This window comes from Gossypium arboreum, chromosome 4, assembly GCF_025698485.1.
Source record: "Gossypium arboreum isolate Shixiya-1 chromosome 4, ASM2569848v2, whole genome shotgun sequence".
NCBI classification, from domain to species: domain Eukaryota; kingdom Viridiplantae; phylum Streptophyta; class Magnoliopsida; order Malvales; family Malvaceae; genus Gossypium; species Gossypium arboreum.
Window position 1 is genome coordinate 9719360 of NC_069073.1, and position 19151 is coordinate 9738510.

Sequence of the window (19151 nt, forward strand, 5' to 3'; positions counted from 1 at the left end):
ATTTCCGGTTTGTTCCAAATAATTGAATGTTCCTTTAATATTTCACTCATGTTTTATAAATTTCTAAGCAAGGCAATGTTCAATGTTTGGAAGATTGAAGAATCGTGCCCTGCCGTGCTGGGTTTCGGTTTTTCGTTGAACTAAATAATTGGACATCTTTTTGTAATTTTCAACGTATGAACTTTTGGAAATCAAAAATCAATCGTGTTTGCAAAGGTATAAAGAATCGTAACCTATCGTGCTGGATGTGATGCTGAATACCTTTGAAACGAGAGAATTTTGACGACCAACTTGAACCACTCAAATGTTTTTTTTTAAAGAATCATATGTCAAAAAAAAAATAGTTTTAAATCTTAGACATAAGGGCAGTATTTAATCAATTCGGTACCAATTTTCAACGTAGCGAGGGTGCTAATCCTTCCTCGCACGTAACCAACTCCCGAACCCCCTTTTTTTTAAGTTTGCGTAGACCAAAATTGATTTAAATGTAATAAAACGTTTTATTAGGTGATCCAATCACACCTAAACAAAAAGATTGGTGGCGACTCCATATTTGGTTTTAAAAGTCGATCCCCTTTTTTAAAAAAAAAATGGTTTCGACAGTAAGCTTATAATTTTATAATTTTTAGGAGTAATCACAATTTTATCATTTTTGAAGGGGTAAAATATAATTTCATCATGTATTAATTAATAATTTTTTATATTTTAGAGAGACGACAACATAATTTTTCTATTTTAGGGTAGGCTAAGTGATTCATGTACGGATGAGGTGAAATTTATTAAATTTCACTCACCGAAGCTACCAATTTTCAAGTTTGAGAAATCAACTGACTTGTGATGACTTTTTGAATGGGATCCAGGCATTTTTAGGTTGAGATGTTTCATGGAATTCGAAGATCTATCTCTTAGCTTCGAAAAGAACTTTAAATCACTCAATTTTGAGTTCGAGAACTTGAGTTATGATCATTTAAGTAAAAACTGCACGAACAGAATTTCTGGATAGGATTATTACAAAAATGATGAGTTTTAGGTTTTTAGTTCGAGTTTAAATCATATTGGGTTTGATTTTGAGGGTTAATTTTTATTATATATGAGCACAATGTTGTATTTATTAGGTTTTATTATTTTATTATTTATTTATTCCAAAATTTGGATATTGTTTGAGTATTTTAAGTTGTTTAGGAGTTTTATGTTTCTTAGTCAAAAAGAAAGTTTAGTTTAAAACTATTTCTTATTTAGATTAATTAGTGTTTCAGTATACTTTAGAGTTTTATTTGGATGTACTTAGCTAGCTTATATAAAGACTCACAATTATTTTAATTAATAAAGTTTTCAACTCTAGGAGTCTGTTTATTTGTGCAAGATTTATTTCTTGTGATTTTTAGAAGTAGTTTTTTTCTCAATTTTCTTCAAGGAGTCGTGAGAATTTATTTTTCATCCTTCAATTTGCCAAGGATTATTTCTTGGAGGACTAATTAGAGTAATTAATTGAACTTGTTGGAGTTTATATTTCAAAAGGTTCAGTTAGACATTTATCCATATATTTATAGCATTCATCGATTTATTCTATTTATCTTCCACTTTTAAATTTTGTTTATTTATTTAGTATTTTCTTTAATTTCTAAATTTGTTTATTTCTTCTTTACGGGTCAGATTTAAATCTTTTTTTTTTGAGCCGAACAACTTAAATACGATTCTTCTTCCGCTTCCTTTACTCCCTTTTTATCACCAAGGCCTTTGCTTATTCCTTTCTAGCATTGCCCCTTGATAATACATATTTAAATAAATTATAACAAGAATCAAACATTATAGAGCGCAACTGAGTTAATAATAAAAAAATACATCCGAGACCAAACAGAAATATTTTTGAAGAGGATACACATAATGAAATTTAAAATTTTATACGTATATTTAAATATATATTAAATGTTTTTAAATATAAATACTTAAAAAAATCTGCAAAATATAAAATGTGAAAATTAAAATTATGCCCATCACTTCGGCATGTAACTGCACTAAATGGCGTCTGAGATAAGGAAATTTGTCTTTCACAAGTTATATTTGACTTGTTGTGCCCGATTATACACATATTAAATACCGACATTTCAATTGTTGTTGGAATTTTAAATTTGAGTAAATTAATTTTTTTAAAAATTAAAATAATTTAATTTTGTCAATTTTAAAATAAATAATCAAAGATAATTAATTACAACGTGAATATTTTTCGTCAATTGTATATAATTTTGATTGGTATAATAATAAATTTAGCTTCCAATATTTATATATTTTATCATTTTGGCCTTAATTCTAAAAAATTATAAATTTTGCCTCAACATTTACATATTTCCAAAATATCGTTTGGATTAAGACCAAATTGACAGAATGTGTAAATTTTGAATGCTAAAGTTGTTATTATATCAATTAAAATCATATACAATGAATGAAAATATTAGCATATAATTAATTATCTTTAGTTACTAGTTTTTGAAATTGATAAGAATTAAATAATTACTTTAATTTTTTGATAAAACCAATTTACTTATTTTAAAATTGAGTGGAATTAGAAAGGTGATTTTACCATAGCAATCTCGAATTTTATGTAGATTACCAATATATTTAATATTAATATGATCACAATCGTAAATATTATTGATAGAGAAAATAAAATCATAAAAAAACTTGATAAATATTCAAGTTTCTGAGTACGTAATACAAAGTTTGAAATGGCATGTGATAGAAGGAAAGGTGGCATTGGAAATTGGAATTGTGGGTAGAAAAAAGGAAGTTAACCAAGTTGAAAATTTTGCATTGGTGTTGGTTGACATTTGGAGAAAATGGTGGTTTTCATGACTGTGTATATGGCTTTACAGTGTGTTGCAAAATTGGGTGGCCAGGATTATTATTGAAAACTCATCTTCCCAGTCTAACCTGTGAAAATCAAGCAAGGAAAATCAAAAGGCTTTCACATGTTTGCATTTATGACCAGACGACCCTGGTGGTGATTTGCAAACCAAGCAATATCTGCCAATTTCATATACAGGTTTTGGCCGAACAACTTTCTCAGACTTATAATCCAAGTTTTAAAAGGTTCTAGAATTAGTAAGGATCTTGTGACATTTTGGGTTGTATATGATCTGGCCATCTTTACTATTCACCAAAAAAAATTTTAAATTTGAATCCTATCATAAAATACATTTGGAACATTCTCATCTCATAATTCTAATCAAATCTAAATTATTAGAATTTCTCTCAATTTTTAAATTGAGCAAATTGATCATTCTAAAAAAAAGAGTAACTTATTTAATCACTGCCAATTTTGAAAGTGAGCAACTAAAGGCAATTAATTGTCATCCACGTTGAAGTCAACACATTTTGTCAATTTACTCCTAATTTAATAAATTTACTCCGCAACATTTATGTAAATATGTAAATGCTAAGACTAAATTTATTGAATTTTTAGAATCAAAACTAAAATGACAAAATATGTAAATATCAAAGACTAAATTTATTATAATACCAATTAAAATTATGTATAATTGACGAAAAACATTAATAATATAATTAATTATCTTAGTTACTCAATTTCAAAATGGAAAAGGATTAAATTACTCTAAATTTTGAAAAAACCAATCTACTCAATTTCAAAATTAAAAGAAACCCAAAAAATTTACCTTAACTCTAAAAATATAAAAATTTCATCAAATCAAACCCTTATTGAAACATGAAATAAGATTTAAAAAACTTTTCTAAAATATATTTTATTAAAAGGAATCAAAAGTTTGTTGAAGATATTAACTTGGGAATTTACTTCACAATAACTTGTTAAACAAGGTTGTAGCCTACCTAATTAATGGCCAACCTTACTTCAATTAACTTTCAATCAAACAAAAAGCAATTGCAATACATTGGTATTTGGTAGTTGACTTTTTTTATGTCATGGGGTCATGAAATAATGCACACAGCATCACAAGAGATTAAGTCAAACTTTAATTCCTCAGCACATCCAATAAATTGAAGCCAGTGTGTGCTATTAATAAGTTGTTGATTCATTTATTTGTTTTTTTTTTGGCAACTTTTTTCTTTTCTCTTTACAATCCAAGAAAACAATTAATGACAAGTTCCTATAGTAATTGCTCAGTACAGCTAAAGCCAGGAAAAAAAAACTAATAATATTACTTTTTAAATATTTATATATAAATATACGAGATAAATTTTATTTTAATGTGTAACATAATACATGAATGTTGATTTTGTATAATTATATATATATAATTTTATTTTAGTTCTATTGTATACATTTATAAAAACAAATTAATTTAATTATTTTAAGACAAGTAAACATAATTATTAATTTAAAACTTTATTAATGGTTTGTAATAACCAAATTAAAATAAAAATTTCATTTATATATTATATTACAAATTCAATCAAAATTAATGTATAATATGATATAATTTTTATAAAACTTTCTAAAAATATGGAGAAGAAAAAATCTAGCTTACCTGTATACTTGGGAGTAAGTTTAAATCATCTTATAATTCCAAATTCAAGATTTTACAAAGCAGACAAATCATTGTCTAAATAGGATTGAAGGCAGAAATTACTTATTCTCGACCAAAGGTATCTGCCAACACACTAATATTGTGAAAATTTACACTTCTGTAGTACCACTAAAGGGGGTGACTGAAAAAAATAAGCCAAGAAAGAATCCCCAAAAGCTCCTAAAACAAGAACTCTCAAATCCCCCCCTCTAGAAAAAACTAGGGTTTTCATCTAATGTGATATCACTAAGCTGGTAATATTTCCCTTGATTTGCAGCATCATCAAAAAGCCATTTCTCAAGCAATGAAAGTTGGGGACTAAGATCTGGCTTTGTTTCATCTTGCAAACTAAGGCTTGCCTCAGTTGACATGGATTGTGAGAAATCATCTGAATTTGAAGAATCAAAAGATTCAAACACAAACAATGACTCAAAACCCTCACATATTGGCTTGCTGCACCTTTGATCATTCCCTTCACTAGAATTAGCTGAATCGGTGGTCACCCCAGTAGCCGCCATGTTGTCATATGATTGTTGAGTGACACCAGAGTTTGTTGAAGCAGGCTTTAATGGGTTCTTTCTCATCCACCCTTTTAACAGCTTAGCTATATTCTCTGTGCTTGATGCATACCCTTCTGGTTTGGCATAAGTGTTCCCATGACAAGGTTTCAACTCAGCTAAATCACTTGATTTCTCAGGCGACAATGCATCTGATAAAGCCTGTTTAGCCATATTTATATCAGTCTGCAACTTTCTCTCCCATTGACCTCGTGAAATCTGGTCTGATGCAGCTGATGATGGGAACCCATCTCTGCAATAACCTTCACTTCCATGGAGTTTCTTCAGCTTCTTCTTCAGATGAGTGTTCCAGTAGTTTTTAATGTCATTGTCTGTTCTTTGAGGCAAGTAAGATGCTATTGCAGCCCATCTGCAACAATATTAAAACTCCCCATTATTCATTTCCATCTAAGATTAAAATAAATCAGAGAAAAAAAGATGAATCAATTAATTACCTGTTGCCTAAAAGAGCTTGAAGGTGGATTATCATCTTCTCTTCATGTTCTGTAAAGTTACCCCTTCGAATCCCGGGCCTCAAGTAATTAGTCCATCTAAGCCTGCAACTCTTGCTACATCTGAGCAACCCTGGGAAATAAAAAAAAATTCATTAATATCTTGAATTTTGATTGCATTCCATTTATGATTTAATCAAAAAGATGAAAAACCTGTATTGGTAGGAACAGCTCTCCAATTCCCAGGACCATGTTCTTGAATATAAGACACCAAGACGATATCTTCTTCAGGAGTCCATGGACCTTTCTTCACACCGACTTTGTCGCAGCAAGGTGGTCTCCCCATTACCAGTTACCTTCTGAAAACCTCAACCAAAGAAACAGATATTCTATAGGAATTTCTGTGGTTAATTGAAGACAAGGGTCTAAGGCAGAGTTTATGACTTTGCAATTGGCATATATAAGAAAAAAATGGGAGAGAGAGGGGTTAAACTTTAAAGAGACCTTTTTTTGCAACTGGGGGTGTATGCAAAGAGTCAAAAGATGACAGCAAGGGGCATTAATTCAATGAAATGGCGAAGTCAGCTGAGCTACGGCGAAGCCAATGCCTCTTCTGCCTCACAAAACCGCGTTGCATTCAATGTGGTTTCTGCTGTACAAAGGAAACCTAGTTATTTCTCTCCTCTCTCTCTCTCTCTCCCATTTTTATTTATATTTTTGGCCAGACTCTGCCATTTTTATTGCTGTATTAAAAAAAAAGTAGTAATAAAGAAAAATAGGTTATGAATAATGGGGTTAATTAAATTACAGTATATGCAAGTCTGCAGATTTAAATTGCCGTTGTAGACTTAGTCTTAGTTACGTGTAATTTTTTATAGCGACGAAAAGTAATTAATTTAACGAATATTCACGATGAACAAAAGTCAAAATTATCAATAAATATTGGAGGTAAATTACATTATAAGAATAATTTAAGTTCAAATTTTAAAATTTTGTAAAAAGCAAATACATTGTTTATAAAAATTGATGATAAATATCTAATCGAGATGTCCACTAAGTATTAGTTCGATTGGCATCGATATTATTATTAGTACAAGAGGGTGTAAGTACGGGTGCGTTGAAGCGCATTTATTCTTCTATTTAAGAGTTAAAGAGTGGTTATGAGTAATTTTAGATTTTGTATTTAAAAAATCTCTAATCAAGATTTAATTACTATCATAAATGTATATTTAGTTAAAGGTATTATGATAACAAATGTAATACTATGAATATTAATTTATGTTACATCGATGACGCGAGTATAAGAAAATCTACATAAAATGGACATGAACAATACAAAAATGTATATTTATAAAAAAATTATCTTAAATTTAAGGCTCGTTGGAGATAAATATTAAATTTATACATGAGGTTTGGTTTAATATGCAATTTAATACATAAATTTTGATTTGGCGCAATTATACGATAAAACTTAAATTGTGATTCAAATGTATATATGAAATTTTGATTTTGATTCAAATATCTGTATACATTTAAAGAAACAAATACATACATTTTTATCATATTGGATCAATATAATTGTTTGTGTACGCAATATATAAACGTAAAATGTTGTTAATTCGATAATCTTGTTATTAATTTGTGAAAATTGAATCAAATTAACTTTTCATGTATAAAATTGCATAAAATCAAAGTTCATAAATGACATTGTAAAATTAGATCAAAGTTCAAATATAATTTTGATATTTATCCCTTTGGTTGAAATAGTTAAGTTAAAAGTTAAATAATGTAACCCAAGTTCAAATCTCATATAGTATTATTAATTTTATTAAAAAATATGGAAAGATAAAATAACCTCATATAAATATTTGGTACTTTGTAAAAGTAAAAGGGTTTTTAGTAATTTCCAAATTGAGTTGACACTCGATTGATAGATGACACCAACTTTGTGAAAAGCTTAATAGGATTAAATCATTTTTGGAAGCTTGAACTTGATAACTATTTCTACATCGGGGCCTAAATTTTTTTTTTGTACAAGTCAGGCCATAAACTTGTCAATTTGTTCTCACATTAGGCTTAAACGTTTTTATTGTCCACGTTAGTCTTTGATCTTTCCTTAAAAACCCTAAAGTTTAGGCTCTAATATGGGAACAATTGTCAAGTTCAAGAACTAATTTGAAAAAAAAAGTTCAAGCCCCCAATGTAGGAACAATTACCTAGATCAGGCTCCAATACAAGAACAATTATCAAGTTTAAGACTTGGACAAAAAAAAAAGTTCAAGTTCCAATGTGAACATAGTTGCCAAGTTTAGGCGCAAATAGTGATTTAACTCTATAATACATATATATACACGAATATAATTGATTAAGCCTTAGTTCAGTTAACATTATTATTGTTACAACAATAAAAATAACGTAAATTTAAATGTACTTAAATATACATTAATATTAACTCCCAAATTGGAGGGATTATGAATAAGTATATAGTATGAACAATAAAATACAATCACAATCTTGTTAAAAGCAAATACACTGATTATAAACACCTGTTAATGGGATTTTATCTTTAGTTGTTTATAAATCACTGTAAGTATGGTAATGGTAATAAATAAATTAGTTTCTTCCGCATGGTCCGGTGAGAAAAGTGCATGAGGCATGCATGCATGTATTGCATGGGATGTACATGTGTTTCTTTATTAACTTTAGTCAATAAATGAAATAATCAAATTTAATAAATATGCTCTTATCATGTTTGGCTGGTGAATTAATCATCAGGTAATTCGCCAATCAAAACTTGACAATTACCAATTTATCACTTTATTAACATGTGCAAGTGTATCATGGCTGCTTTTGAAAGTGGATTAAATTAAATTAAAATTCAAAACAAAATTATTCCACTCACGTAATTGAAACTTTAAAAAACTAGATTAACAAAATAAGAAATACCTCTTAAAATATATTTATAAATGAAGAAAATTAAGATAAAAGATAGAACGTACCGTTCGACTGCTTGATTCAAATAATAAGGGTTTATGTATTTAAGATATTTTTAATAAATTTTGAGATATCCATATGATTTTCCCTTCTTTTTTCTTTCGTATTGTGTGTTTAATATTAAGGTAATGGCACCGTCAAACAAATGCAGGCCCTACATGCACGTAATAAGAACCCATGCCACCGTCCTACAAAAATATACTAACGTAATTGTCAAACTCATTAGTAGTCCAACAGCAGAGTACAAAGTCAAATACAAGATCACGACATGACAATTGAAAAAAACAGACACATACAAGGACACAGGACCCCATGTAAAACAGCAACTGTTTTAGAAAAGTGTTAACATAATCGACAGTCCTTACAACAAGAAAGATCTTTGAGCCCTTCGCATTGGTCAATTGAACCTGCAACAACATTAATATTTGACAATTTGTTGTTAACAAGTGCCTCCTGTTTTCTTGCTTTAATCTAAAATCAGGAATGGTAAAACTCGATTCCTCTTATAACTTTTGTATCAATCCGTTTTGTGTAGATTTTGTGTTTGTTTGCTCTTATTACTTGTTTATTTACATCGCATAAATAATGCTACACGATTCGATAAATTTAAATAAATTAGTGAATCACGCACCTAATGAATCTTCCACCTTTTATCATAGGCAAATTTAAACCTATTGAACCTCATACCACATCATATCTTTACTAAGCATGAATGACTCACACAATGAATTTTCAAATCATTGATTACTCAATTATCTTAAAATGTAATATCTTAGGACATCATTGCAAGAAAATTATGTATAATTTAATCTCTAAACACATAGGCAACTCTGTCTCTCAATATAAAAGTCAACAACAATAACCGAAGAAGATCCAAATTTCATTCCATATGAGAAACTTCTTCCTCTCAAACTCTCTCACCAAAAGACCCATCCTATTTCTAGTGGCTCTTCACCTTACTCAGAGGTGAACCACCGCATCTAATCCATCACTGCCTCTCCTTGTTAATTCCACCGGTTGACAGTAATAGCATAAACAAAAGGTTCATTTTCCCACTTTTAAAAAACCTATAGAAAATGCAGAAAATAAGAAAAAAACTATGTACAGATGCATAATTAAGAAAGGCTTGGATGACCAGTTTTTCATTTTTCTTATGATATGTTAGGATTGAGGCTGGAACAGAAAGTCCAATTGCTTTTGGTGCTGTCCCCGAAGGTTGCTTTCTCTCTCATTTATGATATTTAATGAAATTTGTTATAAAGAAGATATGCGTTTTTAAAAATATTCATGTTGAATATTTATATGCAATAAATATGGTTAATATATATATATTTGAATATATTGGTACTGATTTTCTACTCATTTTTGATTGGTCTCAAGTTTGAATAATAGGGGAATGGACCAAGAGTGAAATCAAAGGAATTGAGAACCAGCTCATTAGTGAGTTCAATAAATGAACATGCATAAACATGGACATTTTTCAGTTTTCTGGCACATTAAGAGAGACACCTTGGTGGAGTGTGTTAAACTAGTCTCAATTAGGGGGGTCTTTGGACCCATCATTTATCATCCTTTCAATGCTAAATGGGTGAAAGCTTTGCTTTGCCACTAATCTCAACCTCTTTAATTATCTCTATGGTCCCAAACTCTATTACCAAATATTTCAAATCCACATCCAACACCACCTAAATATTAAAAATAACTTTATAAATTTAAAGGGTTACATGTGTCAAAATTTTAGAATTTAAAAGAGAATATTCATAAATATAACATAATTAACAATTATGTATACTTTTTAGATTTGTTTGGAGTAAATACTCATAAATATATACTTTTATATTATTTAAGGATAACGTTATCCGTTTCGCTCGATAAATTTATTCATTCATGTTAAACCTTAAACAATATATTTAACAATTCCATTTGACTTCACTCGTATTGCTATTTAACAATTAAAAATAATTTTATTTTAATTTAATTATAAATATAATAAAAGCATTTTCTAATATTATATTAATTATATTCAAATTTAGTACTAGGGTCACATAAGTTAAATTTCAAATTTTGCAAATCTTTATATTAGATTAGATGTAAGGTTAAGATTTGGAGAATTTTAAAAACTTATGTTCAAGTCTCTTCATATGTAATTGTGTGAGTTCTCCACTTCCACCATATTTATGATGGTTCAAGTCTTACTATGGGTAGGCTCAACCCTGGGGTCATCTGGAGCTGTGGTCACCTAAGGCCTAAGGCTAAAAGGGTCTAAAATATTATTTTTCAATTTTTAAGGGGTCCAAAATTTTTTTTACCAACTTTTAAAGAATTTAAAAAATATTCAACTTTTAAAGAACCTAAAACTCAATTTTATTGTTTTGCCTAAGGCCCCAAAAATGTCAATAACGGACTTACATGTGGATTTGTTCAAATATATTTTATTTTCAATTTATATAATTTATTTAGAATTAAAATTTGTTGGATGTATATTATTTATAATTTTACTTCTATATATTTATAACTTATTAAAAAAAACTTTCAAATTTTTTTAAAAAGTCTAGCAATTGAATTAATTGCAAAATTAATGTTGTGGACTTCTGCAATAACTTGACCTTTTGTGTACTCATGAGTTTATTTATATTAATTAAATTTTCATTATTGTCTGTTTACTCCACTCTGTAATTCTATAAAATTATAAATTCACACATAATTCTTAGAATTTCATTTTTTTTTCTATTTTTATCATATATTTTAATTATTTAAGATGTTAATGAAATTTACTCATTACATACTTGCTTTCGAGGGATCAGAATGAGACTGGCGGTGAAAATATTGATATGGTCAAAGTTTGTAGAAAGTCCCTCTACCATGTATTTTTTGTGAATTTAATCCTTTTACTATAATTCGATATTTTTAATTCCAATGTTTTTAAAATTTTGTATTTTTAGTCCCAATGCTTACTTATTTTTTCCATTCCTCAAATAACTTGGCATAGCTTATTTGTTTTAACATAAAAGATGTGGCATATATATCATAACTTTTTGTATAGTTGAATATATAGTATATATACTCTCTTTTGTGTGTGTGTGTCTTCTTAAAAGAGTGTGAAGAAAATGCATGATTTGTACCCAAAAAAAAAAAAAATCAATGTTGTACGAAAGTTATATTGCACACTCGAAATTAAATTAAGATTTTTAATTTATACCAACATCAAAATTTCTAACAAAAACGTTAGAAATTTTGGTGTATGCTTTGAGTGTATACAAAAGAATTTTCCCAATGTTGTATAATTGTCATATTTGATTAAATTAACTAGAAGTTAACCTAGACAACTTTTCGAGGGAAATTTTGATTTATAAATTTTGATGTGTAAAATGTAATTTTATTTTTTTATTAATTTATAATTTTACCATTTTTTGAGGGATTAAACTATAATTTTACCATTTAAAGAGGGAGACCAAGACCATATCCTGATGCAGCCCTTGGAATTAACAGAAAAAAAAAGTTAATCTAAAAATTAAAAAAACACATTTCGAAAAATACCGAAATTAAAAATCTAAAATAATAAAATTGTAGTATAGTATTTATGTCACACCTCAAAAACTAGGTTAGAAGAATCGGGTTCGTGAAAATTGAGAGTGGTCACACCCCGACTTATAAGACTATCTTTGTGCGTTTATAAATCGAGGGTTTAAAACGAATACAGAAATTAAGGTTATAAATAATTAATTAAATTATTAAAATAATATAATCATGTATTATTATATTAATTAATTTAAAAATGAAACTTGATTATGAGGTTTAATTTGATAACTCAATATTAACCCAAGCCCAAACTAACCCTAACAGCACAAATAAAAATAAAAAAAGAGAACAAACCCTAGCCCCTAAATTCGGCACCGCACCTAGGTCTTTTGACCTCTGCCACCACCTACCACCACTCCCCTATTAGCCACCTGCTCCATCGTCGTCAACTACCCTGCAAAGATGAAGCAAACACGCAACAAACAGTGGAATAGATTAAAAACCATTGTAAAAATGGCCATAAAGGTTGAATCTAAATGTATTTCAAGGGGACTCTTTTTTGGCTTGGAAATAAAAAACAAAGGCTCAAACATAAAAAAAAGTAAAAAATACCATCAAAAGGTTTTGAATACCAACACAAAATCGCAGCAAGAAACACCGAAAACAGAGTCAAAGATTTCGAGATAAAGGTTTATTTATTTTCTTTTTATTTTTCTTTCTTTTTCGAACCCATTTGTACATACCTTTCAATATTTAAAAAAAAAACAGTATATATATTTAGATAAATATAGCAAATAAAATAAAATAAAAAATTTTACCTTTTGGCGATTTTCGGCCACTGTGTACGGTGGCTGGCGCGGTGGACGATGACCGGTCCGGTGATTGGACCAGAGGGTGCGAGAGAGGGTCTGGGAGCTCTCAAAATTTTTGAAGAAATGAAAGTGAAAAATGCCTTTTTTTTTTTTTTTTTTCGATTTCGGCTCTTTATATGGGGTTCAAAACGGCACCGTTTTTGGGCTGGATTTTAGACGACTAAACGACGTCGTTTCACCCCTATCTCCCCACGACCCGACCCGCTCCAGTTGAAGATTCGCGATTTTTTAATGGAAGGGCTAATTGCGCATTTAGCCCTTCCGCTTTTTTATTGTTTTGAAATTAAATTTTTCATTATTCCTAATTTTACCCTGTATTTTATTTTGACTTTCAATTCGGTCTCCCTTGGTGCTGTGCGTTTTGGGAGGATGGGATATTGCCCATTTTGGTCCTCCCTTGTTATCTGTGCGCCCAAATTGGTCCTATTCTTTATTTTTTTATTTCAAATTGGCCCCGAACTTTTATTTTAGGTTCAATTTAGTCCTTTTTTTTATTATTTTCAATATTTTAATTAAATTAATCAATTTAATATATTATTATTACTATTATTTTTTACTATTATTATGTATTTTATTATCATTAACTATTATTACTACTATTATTACTCTTATTAACATATTATTATTATTTTACTATATTATTATTTCCTTTTACATATTATTATTATTATTATTATTATTATTATTATTATTATTATTATTAACATATATTATTATTAATGTATTGTTGTTCTCTATTACTATTATTATTACCATATCATTGTTATTAAGGTATTATTTTCATTATTCGGTATCATTTTAATTATTCTTTGCTTTATTATTATTATTCTTATTATCATCTTATTTTATTATCATTTTTGTAATTATTATTACTATTATTTATTATTATTATTATTATTATTATTATTACTATATTATTATTATTATTATTATATATATTTTTACCTATTACTTTTTAAATATACTCATTTTATTTTTTATTCCTCACTCACATTATATATCTTCTTATATCATTTCAAACTTTAAATATTTATTCATTTATTATTATTATTATTATTATTATTATTATTATTATTATTATTATTTTCTATTATCACTTATATTCGTTAGTATCATTATTAATTTTATCTTTATTTTCTTTACTATTATTTTATCATCATTATTTATTTATTTGTTTATTATTATTGTATTATTATTGTCGTATTATTATATATGTTTTATTACAAATTGTGCTTTAAATATTATTTATTTTAATTTAGTTCTTTACTTCAATATTTTTAAACATTTTCCTTATATTTATTTATTCATTACTTTATTATTATTGCCCTCACTATTATTTATTTATTCCATCTTTACTTATTCATATTCATATGTATTACTATTGTAATTTGTTTGTAATTATTACTATGGCTATTGTAGTATATTAGTATTATTATATCATTTATTTATCACATATTCTTGATTTGTATAGCTGTTTTATATTATTGCACTATTATTCCCCATGAACTATGTTTAAATACAATTGATTATCTTTGTATTATGCTTCAAAATAGCCTATGTCGTTTTAAACTTACGTTTGATAAAATTTTTAAGAAACAAAGAAATTTTCAAAGTAAGGCTATGTTCTGTATTTGGAAATTCGAGAGATCGTGCCCTAACGTACTAGGTTTTGATTTTTCTCGTTTGATCCAAATAACCGAATAACCTTTTAAAATTAAAACACGTGAATTTTGAAAATCAAAAGACCAACTTATTCTCGAGGGTCTGAAATGTTGTGTCCTAATGTACTGGATGTGGCATTTTATTACCTCGGGACAAGAAGGTCTTTAGAATCTATTTCGATTTACTCAAGCAAATTCTTCGTTTAGACCAACATAAAAAAGGGATTGTATTCTAAATTCTTTTCGAGTTTTTAAATTCCGACATTAAGACATTAATTAATCAATTAGGTACCAATTTTGGGCGTTACGAGGGTGCTAATCCTTCCTCCTACGTAACCGACTCCCGAACCCGTTTTCTCAAATTTCGTAAACCAAAATCATTATTTTAGTAAATCAAAATATTTTATTAAAATGACCAAATTTCAGGTGATCCGATCACACCTAAACAAAAAGATTGGTGGCGACTCACATATTCTTTTATTTTCAAAACCAAAGTCGATCCCATCTTTCAAAAAATGGTCTCGACATCTTTTATTTAGCTTTTTCGGGTCTAATTTTCTTTTGGTACATGTGACAAACTGAGGGAGAAAAAATAAAAGTATGAAAAAATATCTTATACTATGTCTTAAATTACATTTTAATTTCACTATTAAAAAATAAATTAGTTCATGTAAGTTAAGTTAGTGAATAAAATAATTTTATATTTAAATTTAGTGTTTATATATAAGGTATAATAATAAGTTTAGTCTTCAATCTTTACATTTTTTCAATTTGACCCTATTCTTTTATTAGAAGTAAATTAGAATTTTTTAAACTAATAAGGCTAGAGGTAAAAAGACCTTAGTAACAAATTTTTAAAAAAATCAATTAAGCCCTTTTAAAATTTAGAAATCATTAAAAATCATAAAAAATAAAATGAGATTTATAAAAACATAAAAAATATTAAAAAGTAACAATATCGCCCAATAAAATAGTTCGATTTTAATAGATTAGTATTGTTATTTTTAATAAAATTTTATAACTTTCTTATATTTTTTATGATTTTAAATAATTTTTAAATTTTAAAAGGGTTTAAATTTTTTTAGATTTGTTACTAAGGCCCTTTTGACCCTTTAGTTTTATTAGTTTCAAAATTTTCTAATTTATTTCCAATAAAAGAGTAGGAGTCAAATTGAAGAAATGTGTTGAGGGCTAAATTTGTTATTATATCTCATATATAAACACCAAAATAGACATTTAACAGTGCAATTTTAGCGAATGAGCAGTTTTGCTCACTCATCTTTTGTACAAGGGTTAATTTGCCCATTTTTCAATTGAGGAGTTAAAATGCAATATAGGGTATAGTACAAGGGATTTTGTAGTACTTTTACCACAAGAAAAATGATGGGATAAATATACCCTTTGGAACTTATGTTTGACTTTCATGTTCATTTTGGTACCTATGTTTTTCTTCGTTCAAATTGGTACCTATGTTTGGTTTTCATTATACAAAATGGTACCTGTCGAAATCATTTTTTTTTAAAACGGGGAATCGACTTTTGAAAACGAAAATTCGGAATCGCCACCAATCCTTTTTGTGGTGTGATTGGGCCACCTTATAAAACATTTTGGTCTACGAATTTTGAGAAAATAGGCTCGGGAGTCAGTTACGTATGAGGAAGGATTAGCACCCCCAATACGCCTAAAATTGATACTTTATTGATTAATTTATGTCTTAATGTCGAAAATTAAAGATTTGAAAATATTTTAAAGTACGATCATCCTTTTTGAAACATTTGAGTAAATTAAACATGAGTTAAGGACCATCTCGCTTCAAGGTAAAACGTCACGTCCAGTACGGTAGGACATATCGTTTTTGACCCCCGATTATGAGCTCGTCTTTTATTTAAAAATTCGAGCACTTTATTTTTTTTTTTAAATGGTATTCGGATATTTAAATCAAACGTAAAGCCACAACCTAGTACGACAGGGCATGATTTTTCGAAATTTTTTAAATACAGAACACTGCCTCCACTTTTCAAAACTTGGAGAAATTCAATAAGAAGGATATTCGAATATTTGAATCGAACAAAAACCGAAACCCAATACGGTAGGGTACAATTTTCCGAGCTTCCAAATATCGAAAATTGCCATTGTTTAGGAGAAAATTTAAAGAATAAATCGATTAAGAAGGATATTCGAATACTTAAATCGAATAAAAAACGAAACCTAGTATGGTAGGGCACGTTTTTTTAACACGATTAAGTATAGAAAATTGCCTTTATTAAAAACTATTTGGGAACAAAATGTTGAATAAAATACTTAAATCGAATAAAAAAGACGAACTCAATACGGTAGGGCACGTTTTTTAAAACGATTAAGTATAGAAAATTATTTTTATGTTAAAACAAGTTGAGAATACATTATGGAATAAAAGAACTAAAAAGATTAAAATTTGGGGAGGAAAAAAGATAAATAATGATGGATGACATAAAATGACAATATGAGAATCATGCTAACCCTATATTAATAAAAAAGTTTTAATAAATAATAAAAATGGAAACAACAATAGTCATAAATATGATAATATAATAAACATGACAATAATAGCAATATATCAATAGTATTACTAAATATAATAATAGTAAAATTAAAATAATAACGATGCTAAGCTAACAATAATGATAAATAATAAATAATAATAAGTATAATAAACTATATTTAAAATAATTAACTCTTAATAAATAAATAAATAAAATGAATATCATATAAAGATAATTTAAAAAGTAACCCAAAATAATAATAATGTACAATAGTAGTAAAAAAGATAATAAAAATAATATAATAAGTTAATGAGTTAATCGCCAACTTGAAAGAGATTCCAAGCAAAATACCCAAATAAAATATCAAGCTTTAAAATAAAATGAACAATAGGAAGATAGGAAATTTTTAAAGCATTAAACACTACTATAGGGTAACACCAAAACTTTTAAACAAATAATGGATATAAAACTTAAAAAACATAAATAAGTAATATATTAAAACAGTATCATACGAATGAATTTTAAAATCAATACCATAAAATAAATAATTTACATGGAATTAGACATGTATTAAAAATATCAAATAAATAAAAAATAGTACAATAATACATAAATAAAATTCCAAAAGATCAAGCAATATGCGAGTGATATATATAACATTTAAGTAAACAATATGTGAAATGAATAAACCTAATATAAATAATATATAAAAAAGGGTAATGATGATATACAAAAGTGTTTTGGGAAAAAATATGCACATGAAAAAATAAAAACCACGAAATCAACAAAACAATACAAAATTATATGTTAAATAATATGTTCTTATTTTAAAAGGGAAAAGAAACTTCATTGTAAGCATAACAAAACTAAAAGGATAATCTATAAATAAAACTAATCATTTAAATAAAATTGCGGGCTGAAATAAAACGCGCACAGATAGTCGGGGATCAAAATTGAAAATGACCCAAATCACCAAAAACACTGTTCATGTGTGGACCAATTCGAAACAGTGCACAAACCTTTGGAGAGAAATGAAAGAGACATAATGGGGACAGATTAAAGGTAATGCAAAGTAGGAAGGACTGGCTGCGAAATTTACCCATTTAAGGGAGCATGCGCAGAACCAGCCTGTCCATGTACAGGCAATTTTTCTTTTCCCTAAAAGCTATTAAAATTAAGCCACCTTTTTTGAAAAAAAAAAACTAAAACCTATTGAAAACCCAAATCCACCTTTTTAAAACTCCTTTTCCTTTTAACAATCACCCCTTTGATTTTTTTTTGAAAAGAACTTCAGAATTTTTTGAAATGTTCTCTCAACTCATGCACTCATTTTCTCCTCTTCATCAGACACCACCTCCGTCAAAGGTCCCATGTGAGATGGCCACCGATGATATGAGCACAACTCCGGTAAGACTTCTCTCTTTTATACTTTGTCTTTGTTTTGGATCCGAAAAAAAGAAAAAGGAAAAAAAACAGAAATAAATTACAGCAAAAGCTCACCTTCAAAAAAAATTCTTCTTAGTTGTTCTCTACTAATTTTGTATTTCTTTTTGTATATCAAAAAACGCCCCCCCTTTTACAATGAAAAAATGAAGGCTTTATAGCCAAAATACAAATAGTTTCCTCTTATTTCTTTGCTCAAGTCGCAGGTATAATGGACGTAGGGCGTGGGTCGTACTTCACGCTAGTTGGCCGGACATGCGAGGTAGAGTGCGTGGTGGTGGAGAACGTGGGTAGTGGAAGCATTGAGGCAGTTGGAGGCTAGGGTCTTGGCTGAAAATGTTTTGGGGTTTGTGGGTTAGGGTTAAGTATTTGGGCTTCAAAATTGGGTCTGTTTTTGGTCTTTGGGGTTTGTTTTTGGTTTAAAAATTTGGGCTTTAATGGTAAATGGGCCCGGGCAAAAATTGGTACCCACAGCTGCCCCTCTTTGCTCGTTGTTTGTGTAACGAGAACGAAGCAAAGACATTAAAAAGCCAATTTTGCCCGGTCTTGCTGATTCCTAACTCTTTGTTGTTCATCTTGCTCAAGTAGCC

General features: G+C 28.3%; 1 protein-coding gene across 1 annotated transcript; it reads right to left on the reverse strand.

Moving 5' to 3' along the window:
- Positions 1–4510: 4510 nt before the first annotated feature.
- Positions 4511–6275, reverse strand: LOC108458360 (myb-related protein 306-like). Its single transcript, XM_017757724.2, has 3 exons — positions 5764–6275; positions 5554–5683; positions 4511–5468 (listed from the first exon to the last, which is right to left on the reverse strand). Exons 1-3 carry the CDS (start codon positions 5894–5896, stop codon positions 4751–4753), a joined length of 981 nt encoding a protein of 326 aa, XP_017613213.1. The 5' UTR covers positions 5897–6275; the 3' UTR covers positions 4511–4750.
- Between the last annotated feature and the right edge of the window lie 12876 nt (positions 6276–19151).

What these genes read in the sequence shown, in the direction of transcription:
- LOC108458360 (XM_017757724.2), bottom strand. Translation starts at nt 5,896, where the DNA reads ATGGGGAGACCACCTTGCTGCGACAAAGTCGGTGTGAAGAAAGGTCCA. An exon ending in AGCTGTTCCTACCAATACAG is followed by an intron (nt 5,684 to 5,763) that starts GTTTTTCATCTT and finishes TTTATTTCCCAG; the next exon opens with GGTTGCTCAGATGTAGCAAG. An exon ending in CAAGCTCTTTTAGGCAACAG is followed by an intron (nt 5,469 to 5,553) that starts GTAATTAATTGA and finishes ATATTGTTGCAG; the next exon opens with ATGGGCTGCAATAGCATCTT.